This window comes from Macrotis lagotis, chromosome 4, assembly GCF_037893015.1.
Source record: "Macrotis lagotis isolate mMagLag1 chromosome 4, bilby.v1.9.chrom.fasta, whole genome shotgun sequence".
Taxonomy (NCBI): domain Eukaryota; kingdom Metazoa; phylum Chordata; class Mammalia; order Peramelemorphia; family Peramelidae; genus Macrotis; species Macrotis lagotis.
In genome coordinates this window covers 90125169-90148161 of record NC_133661.1, presented here as the reverse complement: position 1 = coordinate 90148161, position 22993 = coordinate 90125169, and the positions used below count along the sequence as shown (strand labels likewise).

Genomic DNA, 22993 nt, shown 5'->3' with positions numbered 1-22993 from the left:
TTGATTCAAAGACTTTCCTCATCTATAAAATGAGGATATTACTATTTGCACTATCTTATAGATTTATTTGGAGAAACGAATTTTGCAGATGTTAAAATTCTATATAATATGAATTATTTTAACAGTTTATTATTTTTAAGAAAAATCAAATTAAAAATACATTGGTGAATTTATGAATTGTTTAAAATTGAAGCATTTTTTTTCTAAAATAACTTTTAGGGGGTTACTTTCTTAGGAACCCTTGGACCACTTAACAATAAAAATAAAAAATATTTATAATGAGTTTATTTGAAAATTCTCACTTTAAGTGTTCAAATACTTTTGAGAGTCTCTTGCTCACTTATGTTCTATTCTGTATTAATTGGTTTGTATACATATTATCTCCCATCCTAAATTATCTTTGAGGACAGGGCCTTAATCATCTTTTTATTTCTCTTATAGTTCAGCAAAATTCTTTATCCATAGTAGATGCTTTTAAATGTTTGTTGAGTTGAATTGAACTGAACTAGAATTTTCAGAAGGAAAGTCAGCTAGAAACCAGGAATCTCTAAGCAGATAGCTACTTTGTATATAGGTATATATACACACATACCTTTCCATACACATATCTTTCCTCAAGACCATCCACTTTCAGACAAGTTTCATTTTATATGTGTATGTATATATATATATATATATATATATATATTCATATCCACATATAAATATTTTATATAGTGGTGTAAATAAGTATATATGTGGACACATATTCACAGTGTATCTGTGTATAACATATGTCTATAGACACACACATATACATATATATTATATATAAAGGCATTCATGTGAAAATGGATGATCTTGAGGAAATTATTCAGTGAAGAAATTATTTAAAAGAATTTCCTCTTTGGAAAAAGCTGTACATGAAGGCTTAGATGTTTCCTATATAATCCCCATTATCTAGCCTTCTTTGAGCATGGAAATGTTTGTGCTGCTAGTGATTTTTCATATTAAAAAATTCTTAATTAATTTTTTTCATTGTTGACCCTTCCAATTCTATTAAATTCACCAAACACTGTTCAGGCGCCTACTCTGTTGAAGACACTGGGAAAACGCTAACATACTTCAAAGCAGGATTAATAAAAATCTGTTAAACTGCGCACATGGCTGCCAATCACCAAAGATCTCAATGAGATCCAACTTTACTCCTACAATGAAATCATGGTGTGTTTTTAAAAAGCATCAACTAGGGTCAACTCACTCACCTGTAACATTGACCATGAAGTACAAGGTTTCACTGTCTACAGTCCTAGCAGCAGTGCAAGCATAGAGGCCGGAATCTCTAGGAATGGCGCCTTTAATCTGCAAGTATTCCCCAAAAAGAACTGTCCTATTGTTGGGCCCCAATTGTACCCCATCCTTAGTCCAACTGATCATGATGGCGTCTTTCAACAGGCAGCGCAATTCAAGGGGCTCTCCTGGCAGAACAGCATATACATCTGGCTGAGAGATTTGGTATTTGGTTGGCGGCTCTGCAAAAGTGGGAGAAAGGAGATAGAAAGAAGAAGGAGGGAAAGGAGAGAATTTCCAACAAAGGTCAGTGGAGGCCCATTTCATCCCAAGAGTTGTGATTATTGTCTTGCAAATTCCCGCTGGCTATCAACCAGCCTGCCTCTCCCAGCATCCCACAGGAGTCAAAGTTAGAAAATAGTCCATCACATAATAGATTTAATATTTAGAGCATGAACCCAAAGAAAGAGCCCGGCAGAAGCAGCTCTGGCTAGAGTTCCCTCATGGCATGGTGACAGTCTTAAAAAATAAAGTTAATAAGAAGACACTAGATGAACATTGCAGTTGGTATGTAATTCAAAGGTCACTAATACATTATGTGAAACCTGGGAAAAGATTACTGGAAGTTAACACTAAGAACTTCAGTTTTACTGAAATTCTTAGACACATTGACTGAGCAGTAGCATAGAATAGATGAGGGAGGGTTGGGTTTGAAATCAGATGATTTGAATTCAAATTATGATTCTGCCAGAAAGGTGACAAGTGGATACAAGGCTAACCTAGAGAGTTTGGAAGACCTGAGTTCAAAGCAGCCTCAGACACTTACAAGTTTGGGACTCTGGGCAAATCACTTAGCCTCTGTTTTCCTTGGTTTTCTCAAGATAGTAGCAGCTCCCAGGAATGATTCATATGAAGTTTTACAAACCTTAAAGTACTCTATATGCCAGTTAATACTACTACTACTACTACTACTACTACTACTACTACTACTATTACTACTACTACTACTACTACTACTACTACTACTACTACTTTGAAAAAGTCATTTAATTTCCCTGGGGCTCAATTTTCTCATATTTAAATTTAAGGAGTTGGACAATTTCATTTCCCTAGCTCTAAATTCATGAATTTATCATCAATGAGGAGCCTAACCTGGGGAAAAGCAATAGGAAAGCATATTTGATGCAATGAGCTTTGACAAGGGTCCAGGATGAATTTCATGAATTGTGCCACATATCCCGTGACAGGAAAAAAAACAATCACAGCTCTGAGAATGAATATAAATTTGTGCAGGCATCAGAAGGAGACTGCTGTTTACAAATCCTCAATGAAAGCACAACACTATTTCAAAAATTCAAATATACTCTGAGCTAGTTCATGTGGGTCTCTATAAATCACCACCATCATCATACACTTACTGAACTCTTGTCACATGTGTGTACACTGTGTTAGATTATGGGAATGTTTAATATAACATATAAGTAAAATTGATGCAGCAAATTGATAGAATGAGAAGACTTCTAAGTCTGAAGGTAGAGGAACTCATTTAGCTCTTGGTTCTTCATTACTTCCTACCAGTGTGACATCAGACACATAGCAAATTCTCAAGCTCAAAGATTCCTCATTTGTTTAATAAGATTGTCCAGATGAGATTAAAGATTCATTTCTAATTCCTGATACAACAGGAACCTTTGTCTTCAAACAGGTTTACAACCAAGTTGAGGAAACAAAAAGCATTAATGGAAGAAGCAACAGAGGATTACATCCACTAAGTCAAATGAAACTTCACTGGATGATCCATTCATCCTTGACTGTCTTAAACTTAGGAAAAAAGTATAATTCAGAAGATTGGCTAGAAATAGAATATCAAGGTTATTGTCTCAGAAATCACTTAAAAAATTAATTTAACCCATCATCTAGCTGAAATAGAATGCTAATAATAATAGCCTAGCTCTAAATCCTTTCCAAGATCATGGTGCTACTAGAGGTTGTAGCTGCAAGAGAAAAGAATCTTTCCCCTTTTTGGGGTCCTGAATAATTGAAGTCTATATTTGGCCTTCTCTCCACTTCTGCTTCAATATCCTTTTTCTCTTCTGGAGCTTGTCATCCCAGCTTCCCTAAGATTCAAATGTACAGAATGGTAATTCTCTTATTTTAATCTGATTCAATTCCACAAATATTTATGAAGATCCTACTAGTCTGGGCCTGGCTTTTGAAGACTCCTTTATTCTTATTCCTCAACTATCTAGGCCATTGCTTCTTTGTTATTTATCGCCTTCCTAATATATTTCAAACTTCCCCAGATTCAGTCTCTAGGAGATATATATATATATATATATATATATATATATATATATATATATATACTATCAATTCCTTATTCTTTCTCTTATCAGCCTAGAAACTGGAAAACAATGGAATCTACACATGTGTTAGGTTATGGGGATGTTCTGAGTCTGAGGATGAATCAGCATGTTCAACAGGCAAGATTTAGTAAGCTGTAATGGAGATGAAAGTATATTCCTAGCCTCTTGACTGGATTAGAGTTGAGAAATATTAGAAATTTTTACCTCTTTTCTCTAGGGAGAGAATCTTAGGGCAGGTCTAAAACTGGCCACACTAGAATGAAAACCAGTAAAGCAAGGCAGACTTGGAAAAGTTCTACTGAAAGAAAAGAAATCTGAAGTGTCAGGAAAGAAAGGCTGAGGACCAACACAAACCTTAATGACTTTGAAAGTACACACAACTGTAGGCTCTAAACCATCATTAAGAATTGTGAGAAACTTATTCTAATGAAAGGAGAGATCATTCCACAATAATGTAATGAGGATGGAGACATCTCCATGCAAGCCCTGCTCCGATGCCTCACCATGATATGGATTACAAGTTCTGACAGGTCTTGAAAAACCAGAAAGGTTTTGTATAAGGTACCTAAGAAGATCTGAGTGTTGGTCATCTACAGACCCATCCAGTTGAGTCAAGTTCAGTAATTCTTGAAGATTTTCTAGTAAGTTATAGAGGGTCTGTGATCTCCATTGCTGAAGGAAATTGCAAGGATAATTAAATCCGAAGCATCTAGATAACACCAAATGCAAAAAAAAATAAACCATTTAAAGGAAAAAAGGGAAAGAAACCCACAATTTGGGCACTTGAAGCTACAGAGATCAAGATCTTTCTTCTCTGAATACACAAAGTTAGGAAAAGCATTCATTCCTAAGGATTTGGTAGAGAGTTCTGAGATTAAAAAAAAAAATCAAAGAATGCCCAGTTGTGTCAAAGAATGAACCTTATTCTCAAAAAATGGCAACTCTTGATGAAGGTTTTGTTCTTCTATAATTAACAGTTAAAATCTACTGGAACTTCCAGGGTTGCACCTTAAGGATTTACAGAAACTGGTCATGTCATACATGTGAAGACAAAGGGACAATATCATCCCAAAAGTGACTCAAATTGTCCCCTTTGGAGGACACATTATTAAAAATCTTCATCCCAAGAGTGAACTCAGCTTCTTTCATTTGACAGTTGGAATTATCTATCAATCAATCAACAAGCAATTACTAAGTATCAGCACTGGATTGAGTGCTGGTAATACAAAGACAAAAATGAAACTATTTCTATCAAGAATGGAAAGTATAAAGAAGGTGCTTAATAAATGCCTATGAATTGATTAAAATTACCAGAGTCATTAGCCTGATTGTGTGTGTGTGTATATATATATATATATATATATATATATATATATATATATGAAATAGGTGCTTGGTAAATACTTATTTATTGATTAGCACTTCTGAGTGACTAGTGTGATTTTTTTCAGTCACAAAAGTTTAGTTTTTACATAACCCTGTAATGTGCCGATGATTAAAATGGCCTTACCCTTGATAGTAATGTTTATTTAATATAACATATAAGTAAAATTGATACAACCAAAGGTCAAAGCTATAATTCTCTTTCTGTACATAATATTAAACTATAAAGTATCTCCAAGATAATAAAATAACTACCCTAAAATCAATACCTCATGACTTCGAAGTCCATGAAATGAAAACTCTATTAATAAATATTTAAAGCCTGTCACCACCCTGTATGAAAGAAATGTCTTCACTTCAGGTCAGCAACCCCTCTGGCCCTCAATATCTCTAACAATGCTATCCATAACATTCATAGTCAACAGCAGATTTTATAGCACAGGTGGAGAAGGAAATAAAAGAGAAGAAAGGGAAGTGGATGTTGGGAGGGGGAAAGTAGGGTAGATTAAGATGAAAGGAAGGAAAATGGAGATGAGATAAAAAGAAAAGGAAAAGGAGAAAGGGATGCTTATTTGGGGGACTGGTCTGAGTGCCAATGACAACCATCCCAGATGCCACACCAGTGGGCCATCGCCACAAGCTGCCTCCCTACACAGAAAGCACATCAAAGACCTCTCTGGTCAGACTGCCAAGCCTGCACCAGGAGAGACTGAGATGGAATCTAAACATCTGGCTTTTTGGAAGAGACTTTCTCAGCACTGCTCCTACCCTTGAGACAGTTTTTTTTTTCCTGGGGTTCATCATTACTCTATTTCTCTTAAACATTTAAGTACCTTCAGCAATCTTCATCCATATTCCCTGCAATAATTTGGACCATTGGGTTTTTTCTTTTATCATCGTTATTGTTCCTTTCATCATTTATTTTAGAGTCCAACATAGTTCCTGCTTTTCTGAGAATATTAACATGATCTCTGATAGCTATGTTTCTTCCCTGACTCAGAACATGTTTCTCTGACATAAATTAGACCAGAACATTGCTTTTGAGTCCACCAGGTTTGTCCTCTCTTTGTAAAATATGACAGTTTACATAGGGCAAAGTGTTCCCTGTGAAACTTAAACAATACCTTTTATAGTAATATTAACATTTCCTGGATTTATTTTTTCTGCTGCTATAGTATACTTTTAACCTTTCAAAAGAAGAAAAAGTCGACAAGGAGTCTACAATCTAACAATGCTTCCCTCATTTATTCATGCCAACACATAATGGGTGGATTGATCCATGAGACAGGTGTTATATTATGTACCAAATGTTATTCAGAAGCCTCCCACAGATGGAAAAATATGTCTGCACAAAATAGAAATAAAAATTCAAAAACCAAGAGAGCTGGAACAAACATTTCAGTATTTGACATGGTTTTTCAATGTTACCTGAAATCACTGAATAAAGTAACAAGTTTGACTTTATAGGGACAGATGACGTACATGTTTCTAATTGATTCCATAGTATAGTAAGATTTTTGTTTTGTGGATATAATCAACTCAGTTAAGACCTCCAGACATATTTTTAAAAAAGATTCAAGAAAGGTTAGTAATGAGGTTAATATTTTTGTTAAAATTATATTTGCTGACTACTAAAAAACAGATTCAAGATTCTGACTTCTGTGACAAGTAAATCTATCCTCATATCTACATCCAAAGCATTTGTTTTCCTTTTCCTCAAAACATTTCCCATGTCTTCCTTTTAGAACAAACTGTCCAGCAATGAAAGAAAAGTCAAAAATCACTGAGTCCAGTTACCTTTTAACAAATAAAGGAAATAATACTCGGAGGTTTTCTAAGTTCCCTAAGCTAACATAGTAAGTCAGTGATAGACAAGATGAAAACTTAGATCTCATGATTCCAATTTGGGGACCCTTTTCATGAACCCTATTTCCATCATACTATTCTTTCACACCAAATAATAAGAAAGACAAATAATGTATTTACCCTAAACCCCTGAATAAGCAAACAAGCTGAAATAAAACCCTCCAATATGATTCTAGTCATACTTCTAAGTCTGGGAGACAAAAGCTATGGCTTTCATACATTTCCAGTGAATTCTTCACTAATATTATCAGGAGGATGTCTTGAGACAATTGAAATGGCTAAAGAGCATTTGGAAACAGTAAGCTATTTCAGGTAACACAGTGTTGCCAGACTAGACTATAGCAGCACTTCAGACTGTCACTTTTTATAATGTTTGCCCATAAACTTTTCCAATGTGGTTTTTGAAATAGTGCCCAAAAGCAAACAGAGAACAGATGGGAAACTAAAGTATTGTCCTGTCCAATCGTTTCATGGAGAACGGACTACAGATTTTAACTGTTTAAAAAAAAAAGGTTCTGCCAACGTGAAAACGACATTACATTCCAAAATGAAGTCTGTTCCAGAATTTTTTCCCAGGAAGGCATATTTTATACTCCTAAAAGTTACAGCCAAGAAATGCATCACCTCTTCAGGTGGAGGTAGGTATTTCATATTGGAATCCACTATATAACAGAGTAGGGGTGCACCAAACTGGACCCTCTGTGTACACCTACTCTCACAAGCAAATGCAGTAAATCCCTGTTCAGATTCCTAAGACAGAAGAGAAAATGCCAACAGGTCCCATTCACATATGTGGCAGACCCCTGTGTGTTCTGTGGCTATAAGATCAGCTTGGTCACAGGATGAGATATCTACCTGCTGTCAACAGTTTCAGGTTCCCATGGGAGCTTTTAGGTATTCTGGACAAGATCAGCACAGATTCCTGAGACTTTTATCCATGAACTCCTGGCTCCTTGGATAGATGAGTTATACCAGACATGTAGTCACCTTGGGCAAGGGGAATAAATATCTGGAAATATCCAATGTCTTAAGGAAAGAACCAGGAATTTTATGTTAGATGTCAAGCTAAATGGATGACCTTCAAAAATATGACAAGGGGTAGTTGATTCTGTTAATTTCCACTTGATTGCAATCTTAATCTTCTCCATTGTTTCCCAAGTATGATCTTCTTTACCTCATTTCAATAGTTGGATTGCAGAAGAGAATTTTTCATTGACAAATATTTAGTTTTTAGTATAAACTGAAGTAATAGAGGACAATGAATTTTCACAATATTTCTATACTAAAAATTTCTGAAATAATTTGCAAGTGTATACTGACAGGCTATAGATAGTCACCTGCAGTGGAACAAGGCAGGTTTTTGGCAATATTAGGTCATTTAGAAATGCAAAGCACACAGACAGTTTCCAACTGATGTGATAGACTCTTGGTCTTGGAAAAAGAACATGGCAGTTCAAAGAGTCACTTCTGTTTTTGTCTCCCCAGTACACTCAGTGCCTGAGTTACACTGGTTGTTAAAACAAATGGTCAATTGATTGATTTGATATCATTAATAATGAATAGCCTAAAAATTAATCATTCTTCTGCCCTACACCATACAAAGTGCCTTAGAATGAAAAGCCATTTTAGTTACAGTTATACAATTTCTATTCAAAATCCTCAAAAGTATATAAAAATTTCCCTTTGACAACATGGGATATTTCATATTCTAGAAACGCAAACAGCTGTAGAACTGAAGAGCTGGAAGGAAGATGCATCAGAGTCTGACAAACCTTAATATTATGTACCTGATGACAAGTCGTTGTCCATTTTCTACATGAAGACCTTTAAGGGGGAAAGGTGATCCACAATCACCTGAACCATCAATTATACTTTGGGTCAGCTTTAAGCTATAGAAAGCTATCATTTAACTTTTTCTCCATCAAACCTAAATTTGTCTCTGTGTCTTCCATTTATTGCTGTTGCTTGTTCTAGAGTTCAACAAAGCAAATTCAATACATGGTCATTATCATGTCCCCTAGAGTCTTCTTTTCTCTATGCTAATATCCCCTGTTCCTTTCAATCAAGGAGTTTCTTCGACTAAGAATCCTTTTGATGTTATAGTAGAACCGCTGGTTTTGGACCTAGGTTCAAATCCCAGCTCCATCACTTTTCCCAGCTGTGTTACCTTTGGCAAATCACCACATTTCTAAGCCTCTGTGTCCTTTGGGTTTTTTTTTAAGTTTTTAAAAAGAAGGTATAATAATATTTGTACTAATTACCTTACTATGGTTTTTATAAACATGACTTGTTATTATAATTATACACTGTGCTCAAACAACACTAACACAGATACTCAAAAACATGGGAGAGAATAATTTCTCAACTCAACAAATAGAGCCAACTGGTTAATGTCACAAAAAGCAATTAGATTGGTCAAAAGAGGCAAGAAATCTAATAGGTCAAGAGACTCTTTCAGTTTGTTATTTGTGCTATCTCATATACACAATCTGAGACTTTAAAGGTCCCAGCATGGAAAGATTTTAGAGGCCACACAATTCCAAATGCTCCTGAACAGGAATTGCTATTACATCTGCAAAAAAAAAAATGTCATTCAGTCTCTGCTTGAAGACCTCTAATAATGAGGAACTCACTATCTCTTAAGGCAATTCATTCCACTTGGGGACAACTCCATCCTTTGGGACATTTTTCTTCACATCAAGTTGAAATAATTAAGGCAGACCTTGTTTAAGGGTGATAATCTATTTTGTTCCACCAAAGCAATGTATGTCTTAAGCTACTAAGGAAAAAAGACCATTTTAGGCATTTTCATAAAGTCATTTGAGTCACTGTCCATTGATGGCACCTGGGTGGTCAGTATAGTAAAGCAAAGGATTTAGGAGGATATGAGTTCAAATCCTGCCTCAGATACTTTCTAATTGCTACCCTAGGCAAGTCATTTTATCTATAGTCTATCTCAGTTTCCTCATCTATGTAATAGGGATAATAAAAGCATCTACTTCACAGAGTTGTTGTGAGAATCAAATGAGTTAAAATATGTTAGAGTACTTTGCATAATTCAAAGTGCTTTATAAATGTTACTTTTATTTATTGTGAATAACTCAGTTGTGAACAAGATTCCCTAGCTGAAGAGGATATATATATATATATATATATATATATATATATATATATATATACCCACATATATGTGACATATATGAATATTATATAAACATAAAACATACATATGTGATACATAACTGTATACATTTATATTATGTATACAAGTGTATATATGCATGAATGGATGGATACACATGATGTTCAAGAGAAATGCAAAATGAAATTATTGGAAATTATAATTCATAAAACTGTCCTTATGCCTAAAAAATTGCAATTTTAAAAGTTTCCTCATACCTAAAAAATAGGATTAAATAATTAGAATGTTCTCAGAAACTGTCTGTCATACTTTGGCTTTAACTTTCTTTTTGTTTTTTTCTTATGTTAAACTGGAATAATTCACTAGTGATATTCATCATCAAGTAAATAAGAAAAGATTTATCCCAAGCTGAGATGATCCAGAAAAACTTTCAGATTGTTTGTGCTTTGGTTACTTTGCTTCAGTCTTCTGCAAAGATATTGACCTTCACATGCACCTCTGTCCTTTTTTGGAATATTCTGTACCTAAAAACTTCCAAGCCCCATTCCAATACTCTGTCCAATACTTGAGATCTCTATCTGTGATATCAGAAGTGGGAAGCCAGTCACAGGCACAAGAGTGAACCCTACTCCACTTCCCTATATAACATACAGTTCTAGCTGCATCACTGAGATAGACAGAAGAAGAGGTAGCCAATGATCCAAGTATTCCACTCATTACTTCACCTAAAAGAAATGATCAAAGCCTGTCAGAACTTGAGGGTTCCAAGTGTGCAAGCAATCTGTCAAGACCATCAATGGTCCTGAGTCTTTCTCAGGATCCCTTCCCTCATTTCTCCTGTGGCATAAAAACTAATACCTTTGAAACTTGGGGATCCCTCACCTGAGATCTAGAAGTATCCTGTGCCCTAAGCTCTTCTTTCTTTTTCCCTGTTGCCCTATGACTCTACCCAGAGTATCTTAAATCAGGTCCGGAGCCTCCTTCTCTATGTAAGCACATGCTAATAATATCTTGTTGCTTTACATATTTACTGATCTGCCTAACTCCTGTGAAAACCTCCCTAAGTCCCAAGACTACTGTACTAGACCAAGACCTTAATCCTAAAATATCCGTATTTTAGTTCCAAGTCTAGCCTTTATTCCCAAGCAAAATTTCCACTCAGCCTATATGATGCAGACATTATTAGACCAATATTCATACAAAATCCCTAGATATTGGCAGCTCTGCTTGAGTAAGAAAACCAAAATTGAACTCTGTTCAAAAAACATTAACCCAAGAGACAGACCATTAGATTATACTAGCCAGGAAGTAGAAACTTGCACAACGAGTTATGTCAAATCAACCAGTATTCACCTTCCTCCAGTGTACAATGAGGAGTTTTGTGTATACAGCATGGTGTGATCCACGGGTTACACTGGAAACCTAGTCATTTAGAGCCTCCTTCAGGAAAATACACTTGCCAGTAATATCAGAGGAAGTTAGTATTTCTTACCATCTTAAGACCTAGTGACATTTTCCTAAATTTCAGGGTCGTTAAGGTAGGTCATTTTTAGGGCACATTCAATGCCAATAAGTTGATATTGTGACAGGAGAAAAGAGCTGGGCTTCTGAAGTCTCAAAGACCAGGCTTTGCATCCTGGCTATGCTGCCCGCCATGGAAAATATAGATATAGATATAGATATATATATATATATATATATATATATATATATATATATATATATACATATATACTTCTATATGTGTGTGTTGACATAAACACACACATACATACATATATATATATATATATATATATAATAAAGCATACAAAAAAATACACATACACCTTTCTGGACCTCAGTTTTCTCATCTTTAAAATCAGGTTAGAAGAGCTCTGAGATTTTCTCTTGCACCAAATCTATGATCCTATGACCTTTAGTATCCAGGACAGGGACTGGGTATTACAGAGCAGGATTCAATAATAAAAAGTTCATGGGATAAATTCACATAACTTGTACTGATCCTCTATTGACACAATCTGTGCATACAGTAGATGCTTTGTAAAGGTGTTGCCATATTAAACAAATACTTGCCCTTCGTATGTCTCTTTAGAGAATGCACACAGCATTTTCACAAACACTGCCTCCTTTGATCGTAATAACTTTGTGAAGTAGCTCAGAGAGGTACTAACATCTCTATTTTTGCAGATGAAGAAATGGAAGTTCAGATAGAAAGGTCAAGGGCATTACCTATGGTTATAAAAGTGCTAATGGAAGAGTCTAGACTGGAATGGAGATGCTGGCTCTCCAAATGAATGGCCCTGGTTATATCACATCACACTGCCCCATAAAGACAATTCACCAGTTTTCCAATGTTATCAAACTCATAAAAACCATATTCCTTTAGCTATTAGGGTAAATCCTCAATGGCCACACATTAGATGTGGAGTTGGTTTTTTCGTTTGTTTTGTTTTGTTTTGATTTCTTTAGACTTCAGCAATGCATCAAAATTCTCTGTTGAGAAGAGTGAATACTTTTTTTTCCTTTTTGGGGGGCGGGGATCAGACCTAGGATTTCATTGGCATAGAGAACCATCTGTTGGTCCAGATCAGGCTCTACTCTACAATTGATAAGAGTTTAGGAAGCAGGTTAAGCCACTTACTTAGCGTCACATAAACAAAATAAGTCACTTGTGACTTGAATCTGGGTCTCCTAGACTTGGAGGTCAGCTCTTCATCCACTCTACCAGATTTAAAGGAAGAGATCTGGTGCCTAGGGAAAAGTGAGCCCTTAGAGATGGAAGAAGGCTCAAATCTGGGTTCATCATTTACAATGATTATCCCCATCCCCTTTCAATTTCCTTTTCTTTGTTTTATTTCTATAGAATTTAAGCTCCTTGAGGACAATAACTGTCTTACTTTATGAATATAGTTGTATTCCCAGCACTTGCAATATTTGCTGATGACTTTCTCACCAAGCTTTGTGATCTTGGACAAATCCAAAACCCTGAATTCCATTTGTAACAGGGGAAAGAAAAACTTAGGCTTCCCAACTTGCAGGGTTGTGAGAATCAAATAGCAAAATATATGTAAAGTGCTTAAGTACTGTAAAGACGCATATAATTATAAGCAATCATCATAATTATTTCTAAAGACTACTGAACTTAAGACTTAGAAGACCTGTTTCAAAACCTGCCTGGAACACTTACTAGCTGTGTGACCAAGGGCAATTCATAAGCCTCCATAAGCCTCGTTTTTCTCATCTGTTATATGGGGGTAATGATATAGTACCTCACTCACATAGTTATGAGTACTTTGTACACTTTAAAGCAGTATAGAAATATGGGCTATTTTTTATAGGACTCCATAAATTCTCTCTCCTAGCAGATGCAAAATAATAATAGTAATCAAAGAAGCATTAAAATGAATCTCCTGACCCAAATTATGTACTTTTTCTGTAATAATTCAACAAAATTCATGTAGTAGTAATCCAGTAAAAAACAGATTACTATGTTTGAGGATACAAAAGAAATAAAAACATGATCCTTACCATCTTTATTTCATAAATTCTAAATTCTAAACAATGTCATTTTGAGGATCAAATGAGATAATCATAAAGTGCTTAGTACAAAGCCTAGCATATAGTAGGTGCTTTATAATATGTATTGCCTCACCCACCTTTTCATCAAATCCCTTCTGTTGTACTCTAAGGTTAGCATGGTAACCTTATAGTTCAATAGCTACATCCTCATTCTTATTGCCTTTTTGTGTTTACTTGTTTGCCGTGAGGGGAAAGTTTGCAGCAGATCAGTGAATTAGATGGAAATCACAGGTGAAAAAAATCCTACCATGAAGATTAGCATCTTCTCAGCTACTTGGGTTTTCAGAGTTATCTGGATAATGAGGGGATAAGTATTTTGTCCATGGTTACACAGACAGTGTCAGAAGTGGCACCTGAATCCAGATCTGTCTGATTTCAAAACTAAAGCTCCATCCACCAAGTCAGGCTGCTATTTTTTTTCTTATGAATTATTCTAAAAATGAAAAAGGAGGAGGGAGGTGGATAGGGAAAGAAAGCAGGGAAGGTCAAAAAGGATATCCAAGCTAAAATTCTTAACACTTACTGGGAAGATCTCTATCCTACCTAACTTAAAAGAAAAAGAAAACAAGAAAAATAAGGTGGAGGGGAAGGAAATAAAAGTAATATAAAAATAAAAGATGTAAATTTTTAAAATCTGTTTTAAAATGACATCTAGATGTTTAGGTACCTGACAAGCTGCCAGTTTTTTAAATGTAATTCACCTCAATAAAAACTTTATGAAGCATGTGATATCATTCTTTTCAGGACATAAAGAAATTAGGAATAAAGTCATTTAAAGGCTTTTTGGAATTATAAATATGGACAGAATAGCTTAATCACTCCCACTCTGGGGGCCTCATCCAATAATTCAGGGGTTTTATTAACTCAGGCTAAATGAACTTTTGAAAAAGTATTTTGATAACTGTATTTCAATACATTTGATTTCTTCTGTAATCCTATGTATTTCATTTTCTACATTTAAAAATAATAAATTGTAGGGCTCACCAATTTGCCAAAGGGATCCAAAAAGGGTTAAAAATCTCTGAAAAATAAATTCTAACTTCCAACCATATACTGAAGTATCTCAAGGAACTCACCATTCACTTATTCCCTCCTTCTTTACTGTGCAAAACTAACTATTAAGGTGTTTGTCTCATCTATCTTTTCTCACCTGTCCTCATCCACTCTTTATTGCTCTCTATAATCCCATCCACTCTACCACCTTTGGTTCCTTGGTGTTTAACACTGACACCACAGCTGGCCATTCTATCCCTTGTGGGGACAAGTGTGGCTCAGAAAGGGAGCTGTTGACTATTATCCATTACACCATTTTCTCTGGAGACCTGCTTCCAAGATGTACAGTTCTTTCACTTTAATTATTCTCAATTGCATCCTAAGAGAATTTTTCCCCCTACTGTGTGTGGAACAGTCTAGCTACCTTTTCCCTAAATTACAATAAGGAGGCAAAAAAGACACTTCTGGTCTAGAATTCTTTTTTACTCTTCATTTACACCAGGACTCATTAAAATAACACTTCTCAGTGTCTGTCTGTCTGTCTGTCTGTTCCATGGATCTGACTGAAAAGGATATCCTTAAATTGTAGTCAAAGGTGGATTTGTCTCATTTTAAATTTATCTAAAGAGCATAAGGTGATCCATCAGTCAGTCTGCAAGCCTTTATTAAACTCTTACTAGGTTCCAGGCACTTTGCTGAGCACTGAATAAAACAGAATTTATGTCCTGCTTTAAGGTTTGCAAATCTCCATCCATATTGGAGAATTTCAACTGATCCTCTTAACAACCCTGTGTAGAAGATGCCATTGTTATTTTCATTTTACAGATGGGAAAACTGAGTCAGAGAGGCAAAAATCAAATGTAGGTCTTCCAGATTCTTTATAGTACTCTAGACTTTGCAAGTACATTGCAAGGAAAACTGTTGGAAGGAAGGAAGGAAGGAAGGAAGGAAGGAAGGAAGGAAGGAAGGAAGGAAGGAAGGAAAGAAGGAAGGAAGGAAGGACCCCTAGCTGCATCACAAAGCCTTCTTTCTGAATGACTCAGTCTTGTCTTTTGGCAGTCATAGTTAGATATGTTTCATAGGGGTTGCTAAGAAAACTTCCAGTTAGTCCATTCACCTCATGCTCTGTAAAAGGAAAAGAATTTTGCAAACTAGCAAGTGTTTAAAAAAGGAGTTATGATGAAAGACACAAATAGAGATAGATAGATAGATAGATAGACAGACAGATAGATAGATGAATAGATGCATAGATTCCCAGAGGGACAGGATTTTATCAGCATCTTCTCCTACAGAAGAACTTCCTTTACAAATGCAAATTAGCAATTTAGCTACAATTTAAGTGTCTTAGAGTGGTCTGGGACCCTGAAGAGTTAAATGACTTGCCTTTAAGATGTGTCATATGTATATATAATATTCATATATTATATATACACACATACATATGGGTTTGTGTATATATTTGTGTGTGGACAGATAGATAATAGATAAATGGATGAATGGATGGAAGAAAGAGATAATAGATGGATGGATGGATGGATGGATGGATGGATGGATGGATGGATGGATGGTTGGATGGATGGATGGATAACGGAACTGAGAGGTTAAAAATTTGCCTTTGGTCATAAAGCTCCTTGCATGGGTCTTTCTTCTTTTCTGACTTTGTGATTTCAATGTGATTGAAGAATGCCTTAAATTCTCTGAAGGAAAATATCACATGAGGTTTTTAATTGTCCTTGCAAAGTTGCCTGGGGGATATTGAGAGGCTAAGTGATTTGCCCAGGTTCCCAAAGCTGATTCCATGAATGACTCAATTTAAACCCATGTTTTCCAAAGGCAGCAAAGCATCATGGACAGAGAGCTCAGCCTCTGAATAAGGATCACTTGGGCTCAAGTCAGCCCTCTGACTGGACTGGGCCAGTCATATCCCCTAGATACCCCCAGGCAGCTTGCTAAGAGAACTAAAGATCTGAGAGGTTAGGATGAGTTTCCTCTCAGAGCATCTCTTGGCCACTGAAATCACAGATCAGTAGTATACTAGGTTAAGGACTTGGGGCAAATTTCTCTTAACCTCCCAGTGTCCCTGGATAATTCTCTAGGACTCTTAAGTTACATGACCAGTTGCCCCTCTGCAAGGGTGGAGAAAATTTCCCAATTCTAAACTCCTAACAACAATGAAACTATATCTAGACCAAAAATAAAACTAAAACCCTATGACGTAAGTAACATACTTACTGTGAATAAGACTTCTATGTTCCTGGGCTGAAGATGAACAAGAATTCCACAGCTATCAAAAGATTAAGAAGTCCTGAGGTATGGCTCCCTCTTACTTCTCTCACTAGACATCTTTTGGGGGTCTTATTCAGCAAGTTTATAGAAAGAGCTTGGGTCTTTTTCCCAGCATGACCTCAGTTCCAACACTCATTTTGATGCTACAGATGCATCCTTGTGTCCTGGGATGGGTCCCAAGGATCTGCATCTCAGCAATTTGCAAATGGAGGGTGAGCAGCTGGATGCCTGAAAACAGATGGCCTTCCTCATTTGAATAGGTTTGATCTTGTCTAGTGTTCAAAGCTAAGCAAGTTTGGGCTTGGTTAGCACTTGAATGGTTTGTTTGAGGCCCGGTGCTTCTCCAGGATACAGATCACTAAACTGGATGATTCTGCAATAAGCAGTAAGGTTTAAATGACCTATATTTGATGTTTTCCTAAAGCTATCTTCCATTGTGATGGGGAAGAGAGGGGCTGTCATTTAGGAAGGAGAAATGTTAGGTTGGCTTTTATACATTAGGGGAGTAACAGAGGTAGTTTGGGGTCAGTCTGTTGCAAAAGGAGAAGGAAACTCCCTCTTTCTCCTACCTCCCCCACATAGGAATCTTATGATAGAGAATTTAAACTCAAATTAATTCAGGAAATTCCAAATTAAGATACCAACTATGACATTTAACCTTTCTTCCCCAAACACTCTTCTAAATACTGCCGAAGTAGGAGCTGATAAAAAGATAATCCCAAATAAACAAGGCCTTTGATGAAACTATGACTGTATTTAGAGTTCCTTTTTCCCAAATCCCTGACAAGGGCCAACTTGCTATGCTAATATCACCTCTTACCTCTACTTACCTTTGCTATTTTTTGGGGGGGGTTGTTGCTTTTAGTTTGGGTTCTGGGGGCACAATCAAAACAGACATCTTCAGGGTTAAACAACATAGTTCCAGTGTTGCCTTTGCCACTAACTGGATAACCATGGCTGAGTTATTTTCCTATATAAGCCTCAGTTTCTCATTCTGTAAAATGAGAAAAGAATTCTTACACTACCTGCTGCACTGGATTGTGTTAAAGGCGTTTTGTGAATTTTAAGAGGCTCTCTAAATGTAGGTTAGAAATTCAATATTCAGGAGCTTATTGCTTCTTTTGTGGATTTATCCTCATATTGGCTGTTTCTTTGACAGCTAGCAACCTCCATGAATCTGTCAAATATAGGTAGTGACAGGAAATATAGGTAGTGAATTCTGTAAGGGGAAAAATTGAAATTAAATATAAACTACAATGTGCAACTGCGATTACCTATACATCTTATTTCTCCATACTATTCTATCCCTTACTTGAGGCCGGGTGCTTCTCTAGGACACAGATCACTAAACTAGATGATTCTGCAGTAGGCAGTAGGATTGGAATGACCTATATTTGATGTTTCCCTAAAGCTGTCTTCCATTGAGATAGGGAAGAGGGAGGCTTTATACTTAAATATGCAAATTCCTTTCTTTTCTAAGTATCTACCACCTTTCAATCATCAACAAATCAATTATCCTGCTATTCACTAAGTATTTAAGCCTCTTCTCTACTACCAACTATTAAACCCAATAGTACTCAAAAAAGTCAATATAACTATCTAATTACCTCTAATTTCATAGTTTACAACAGTGGTATCAAATTCAAATAGAAATGAGGTCACTAAACTGTCCATAAGGATCTATTTGGGCTGCATAAGTGAATAAATAGAAAGTATGTAAACATACCTGAAAAGTCCATTTTCTAAGTTGTTGTGGGTTTTTTTTTTTAATTTTTTGGTCCAGACTTTTTATTTCAAAGGTGTATGGAACTCTTGATCTGGAAATATTGGCCACCCAGGAAACTTATTTGTGACTTCTAGAGTGTTAGGGAGCTTTGTGAGACACTGAGAGGTTAGGGACAAAGAGGGTATAAATCAGAGGCAAGATTTAAATCCACTTCTTCCCAAAGTCAGCCTTGGATTAATCTACACTCCTTTTCTCAAAGCTGTTAGAAAAAAAAATTTAAATTTTCTAGAGCTGTATAGGAAAGTTGGCATATCAATATTTCTCTCCTATAATTCTTTATGATTTTCTTCAATTCCTAAGCATTCATCTCTAAAGGCATACTATGCCTAGGAATTTTACATTTACAAAATATGCTGAGCAAAGAGACTCAATTCACATCAGACTAGGGAAAAACAAACAACAACAAAAACAGATAAAATTAAAAAAAACAAATTTAACATTACTACATTTTAGAACTGCTTCTGGTTTTCCTTCTTTTTTCCCCTTTATTCACAGGATAATTATTCTGTAACTTCATTAGCAAAGAATTTTTTCTGATCTAGGTTTAATTTCTGTCCCTAATTTTTAGAATTATGTTTCAGCTTTTTCCCAGCTCCCTGTTTCTCTCTTAGTGACAATTAAAATCAGAATATATTTTTTTGTGTACATGTGTTTCATTGTTGTTTGTCTCTACCATGGGATAAAGAACCAAGTCCTTCCTTAATCTCCCCATAGTATGACTGCTAGCTTGGTATAGGATGTTCTATCCATTCTAACTTTAAAAATTAAAAATGTTGCCAAAGAAAATATGAGGAAAAAGTTCTACTTTAATAGCAATTAAATGGCTCTATGCCTTTTCAACAAAAAGCTAAAAAGAAAACAGATGGCCCTCCACTGGGAAATGACTGTAAAAGATATGGTATATGCATGCAATGACCTATTATTGAACCCTAAGAAATAATGGATATGACAAATTCAGAGAAGCATGAGAAGACTTGTATGAACTGATGCAAGGTAAGCAGAACCAGGAAATAGTACCAAAAAAATCTTGAAAAATAATAGAACCCTGATCAGTGTAGACACCAAGCTTAAATTTCTGTTATGGCAGAGATGTGATGAGTTACAGGTATAGAACAATGCCTATCCAATCAGAAAGGCAAATGTATTGGCTTATTTTCTTTAAATTTTGTTTGTTTCAAGGGAATGTTTAATGACAAGATAGAAAGAGGAGTCAGTGGGAAATAAACAAGGTATAAAAAATCCATAAAATATTAAATTAAGATTAACAATTAACTGGCTTGAAACCTAGACAAACCTTTTCACCTAGTAATCCTTATTTCAGAGTATATTTCAAAGAAATTTATTTTGTGTACAAAGATACATCCAGAAAAACGGGAAACAATTTTAATGTCCAACTGTTATACAATAGCTAAATAGATTTTTGTGGTGAAATGGCAATATATAGAATAGCAAATATGAGGAATAATACTAAAGTAAAGAAAGGTGTATATGGAAATAGTGCTTGATGTTAAATTTAGCATATGGTGATTTAGCATATAGCAAAACAGAACAGAGGTAAAGATTGGAAATTAAAAGGTTCAAATTCTTGGTTCTATATTTACTACCTTCTGAGTGACACTGGGCAAGATACTTAAACATTTATTTAGAGTCATAATTGCTTCATCTTTAAAATGAGATTAAACTAAATGACTTCAAAGTCTCTTACTGCTTTAAATATATGGAGAACTAGGAGAGCTCTCTATATAAAGTAACAATCCAGATCAATACATACACATATTTTATCTAAACACAAGTTGTTTAGACCAAATAGAATATGTGTATGTGTGTGTGTATGTATATGCATGTTATAGAATAAAGAATCATAATAGCCTCTTATCTTTTTAATTCAAGGAGTAAATAACTAGATATAATCTAGGCAAAGACCTGAGAATCCCCTAAGAAATGCTTCAGATCCAAATTAAGAATCTTCCAGAAAATCTTTTCAGCACAAACTTTTTAGACAAGACAGCATCACATTCACCACAAAGAAAAGCATTACATCATCTGACTTTCACTGATTTATCCAACAAAGAAGGTGGGCAGTCCATTTAACTCTTTCAGACCACCATGCACAAACTGTCCAGTTCTAATAGTCACCATCACCACTGACTCCATAATCCAATAACACCCAAACCCATTGTTACCATCAACTAGAACCATGAGTGACTATGTGATTGATTACCACAACAAGTTACCAAAAGTTCAAAATCCATCTTCAGGGCAAAAGCAAGGAAAGCATGTTACACTTCCCACAAATTTTGTAACTTTTTCCCCCATAATTTTCCACAGGCCTTAATGACAGTCCCTTGGAAGCCTGAAACTGAAAAGTCTTTTCTTGCCAAAATATATTTTTCTTAATGACGTGTGTGCCCTGGTTTGTTATTGCATTGCTGCAAAAGCTGACTTCTTTTTAACAGAAAAAACATTGAAATTTTGAGACTGAAAACAGCAAGAGGTACACTTTTCTAAACCTCACAAACTTTGTAAAGGGACCCAAGATGGCAGAAAGTATAGGTCAAAGCCTATAGGCTCGGTGCCCAATACATAGCAGACACTAAATAACCACTTACTGAAATAATTCTGGCATTCAAAACTAAATGCAAATGTGTTCTATTAGGAGACATTTTCTTTTATGTAGTATTGGACAATAGGTTATTCTATCAAAGATCCCTTTAAAATACCCATTGTGACTTATTTTGGGATATAAAATCATAAAATATCAAGTGTCATTTAAGACCATAATTGTTTTTACTTATACCCAAGAGGAATGGGTTATTGATGCAGGAATAGAGGCAAAGATTGTGAGCTATATGTCTTTTTCAGATTTTACTGATTTGAAACTTGAAAAATTTATAGCATATAGTATAGATTCAATTGTGTAACTACCATGTGTTCCCCAAGAATGTAATATCCAGTTTGTTGAAAATCTGGAAGACTTAAAAGGATAGCAAGAATACCCCTACTAAGACAGAAATACTCCTTTGGGACTATCCTATTGTCAACTTTCAATTTAAAGCAGAAGGGCTTTCAAAGGGTCTAAATTCTTAACTTGCCAATAATAAGGATCTCTCTAATCATTTTGTAACCTTCCCTTCCCCACCACAAATTTGGCTTTATCTTGGAATTTCCAGATATTTTCTAAAAACAATTGGTCATGTATGGAAAAATTCAATAGATTATTATGTGTAAAGAACTAATCCACATGAAATATAGATGGAAAGTGAGGGCCAGAAAATATTCATGAAAATTTACGCAGTATTTGTTTTTGCAGTTATATATTGGGTTGGAGTCAAGTTCTTTTGAGGAAAGGTGCTACATAAATCATACAAATATATATGCCCTATAACCTCATTCCTGAGCCTATCAGCATTTTCATTATGAGCTATTTTTCAATCTCCTCATAAAAAGTGTCACCATAAGCTGTAATTCTAGATATATGATCTCTGTTCAGAAATAACTTGGGACTTTCTACTCTCTAGTTGTGCAAGAGGTAAATAGAGCTGCAACAATTTGATATTGATTCACAAGAACCAAAAAGAAAGAAAAGCAATTTTAATACAATCAGGATTAGTCAAATAATCTCAACAGTGGAACAGTTTCCAAAGTAGAATAAATGTCAACTGTCAATGACTAAAATTTAAAATTTTGCTAAGATACAAGCTTTTCCCTCACTCCAAAACATTTTTTTTTCATTTTACACTTAGGCATTTAACTTGATCATAAAAGCTAAGATGACAGCACTAATCTACTTTCTCAAAATCCTGACGAGTTAGTAAATAAATGATTTTAGAACCGGGATGTGACTATGAGGATAATAACGTGCTGTTCCATTCTGAGTCTATTTCTTTTGGTGGCTGCCATTTTGCATTTTCTCCATGGTTAGAGAATCTTTGAAAAAGCTGAGACCGATTTACATGCTTAATATTTGTCTTGGGCAACTCACTTTTTGGGACCCAGTTTCCTTATCTATAAAATGTGGTGGGGAAGGAAGATGGACTAAATGGTCTCCAAGGTCTCTTCTAGATCTAAATCTATAATTAATAACTCTGTTTTTCTAAGCACTGACAATTATAACTATAAAGGTTAGGAATTAACAGTATTTTGACACTTGCACTTTCACAAAACTCACATTCTCATAATCAAAGATTAAAATAGCCACCACTCCCAAAACCCACAATATCACCAAACAGGTTAATACTGATGCCTCTCACTGAATCCTGATATTTGCTAACAGCCTAGAAATGTCTGACTCATCTCCTTTGTCTTTCACTTGCTATCAAA

General features: G+C 35.3%; 1 protein-coding gene across 9 annotated transcripts in view; it reads right to left on the bottom strand.

Annotated features, from left to right (window-relative positions):
• Positions 1-22993, bottom strand: part of FGFR2 (fibroblast growth factor receptor 2) — a 111801-nt gene that overhangs the window by 76580 nt on the left and 12228 nt on the right. For 4 of the 9 annotated variants that reach the window (XM_074233499.1, XM_074233501.1, XM_074233500.1 and 1 more), the window contains exon 3: positions 1245-1511. The exons of the other annotated variants lie outside the window; for them this stretch is intronic. In XM_074233499.1, coding sequence (XP_074089600.1) covers positions 1245-1511 — 267 coding nt within the window. The remainder of the gene's footprint in view (positions 1-1244; positions 1512-22993) is intronic. 9 annotated transcript variants of the gene reach the window in all.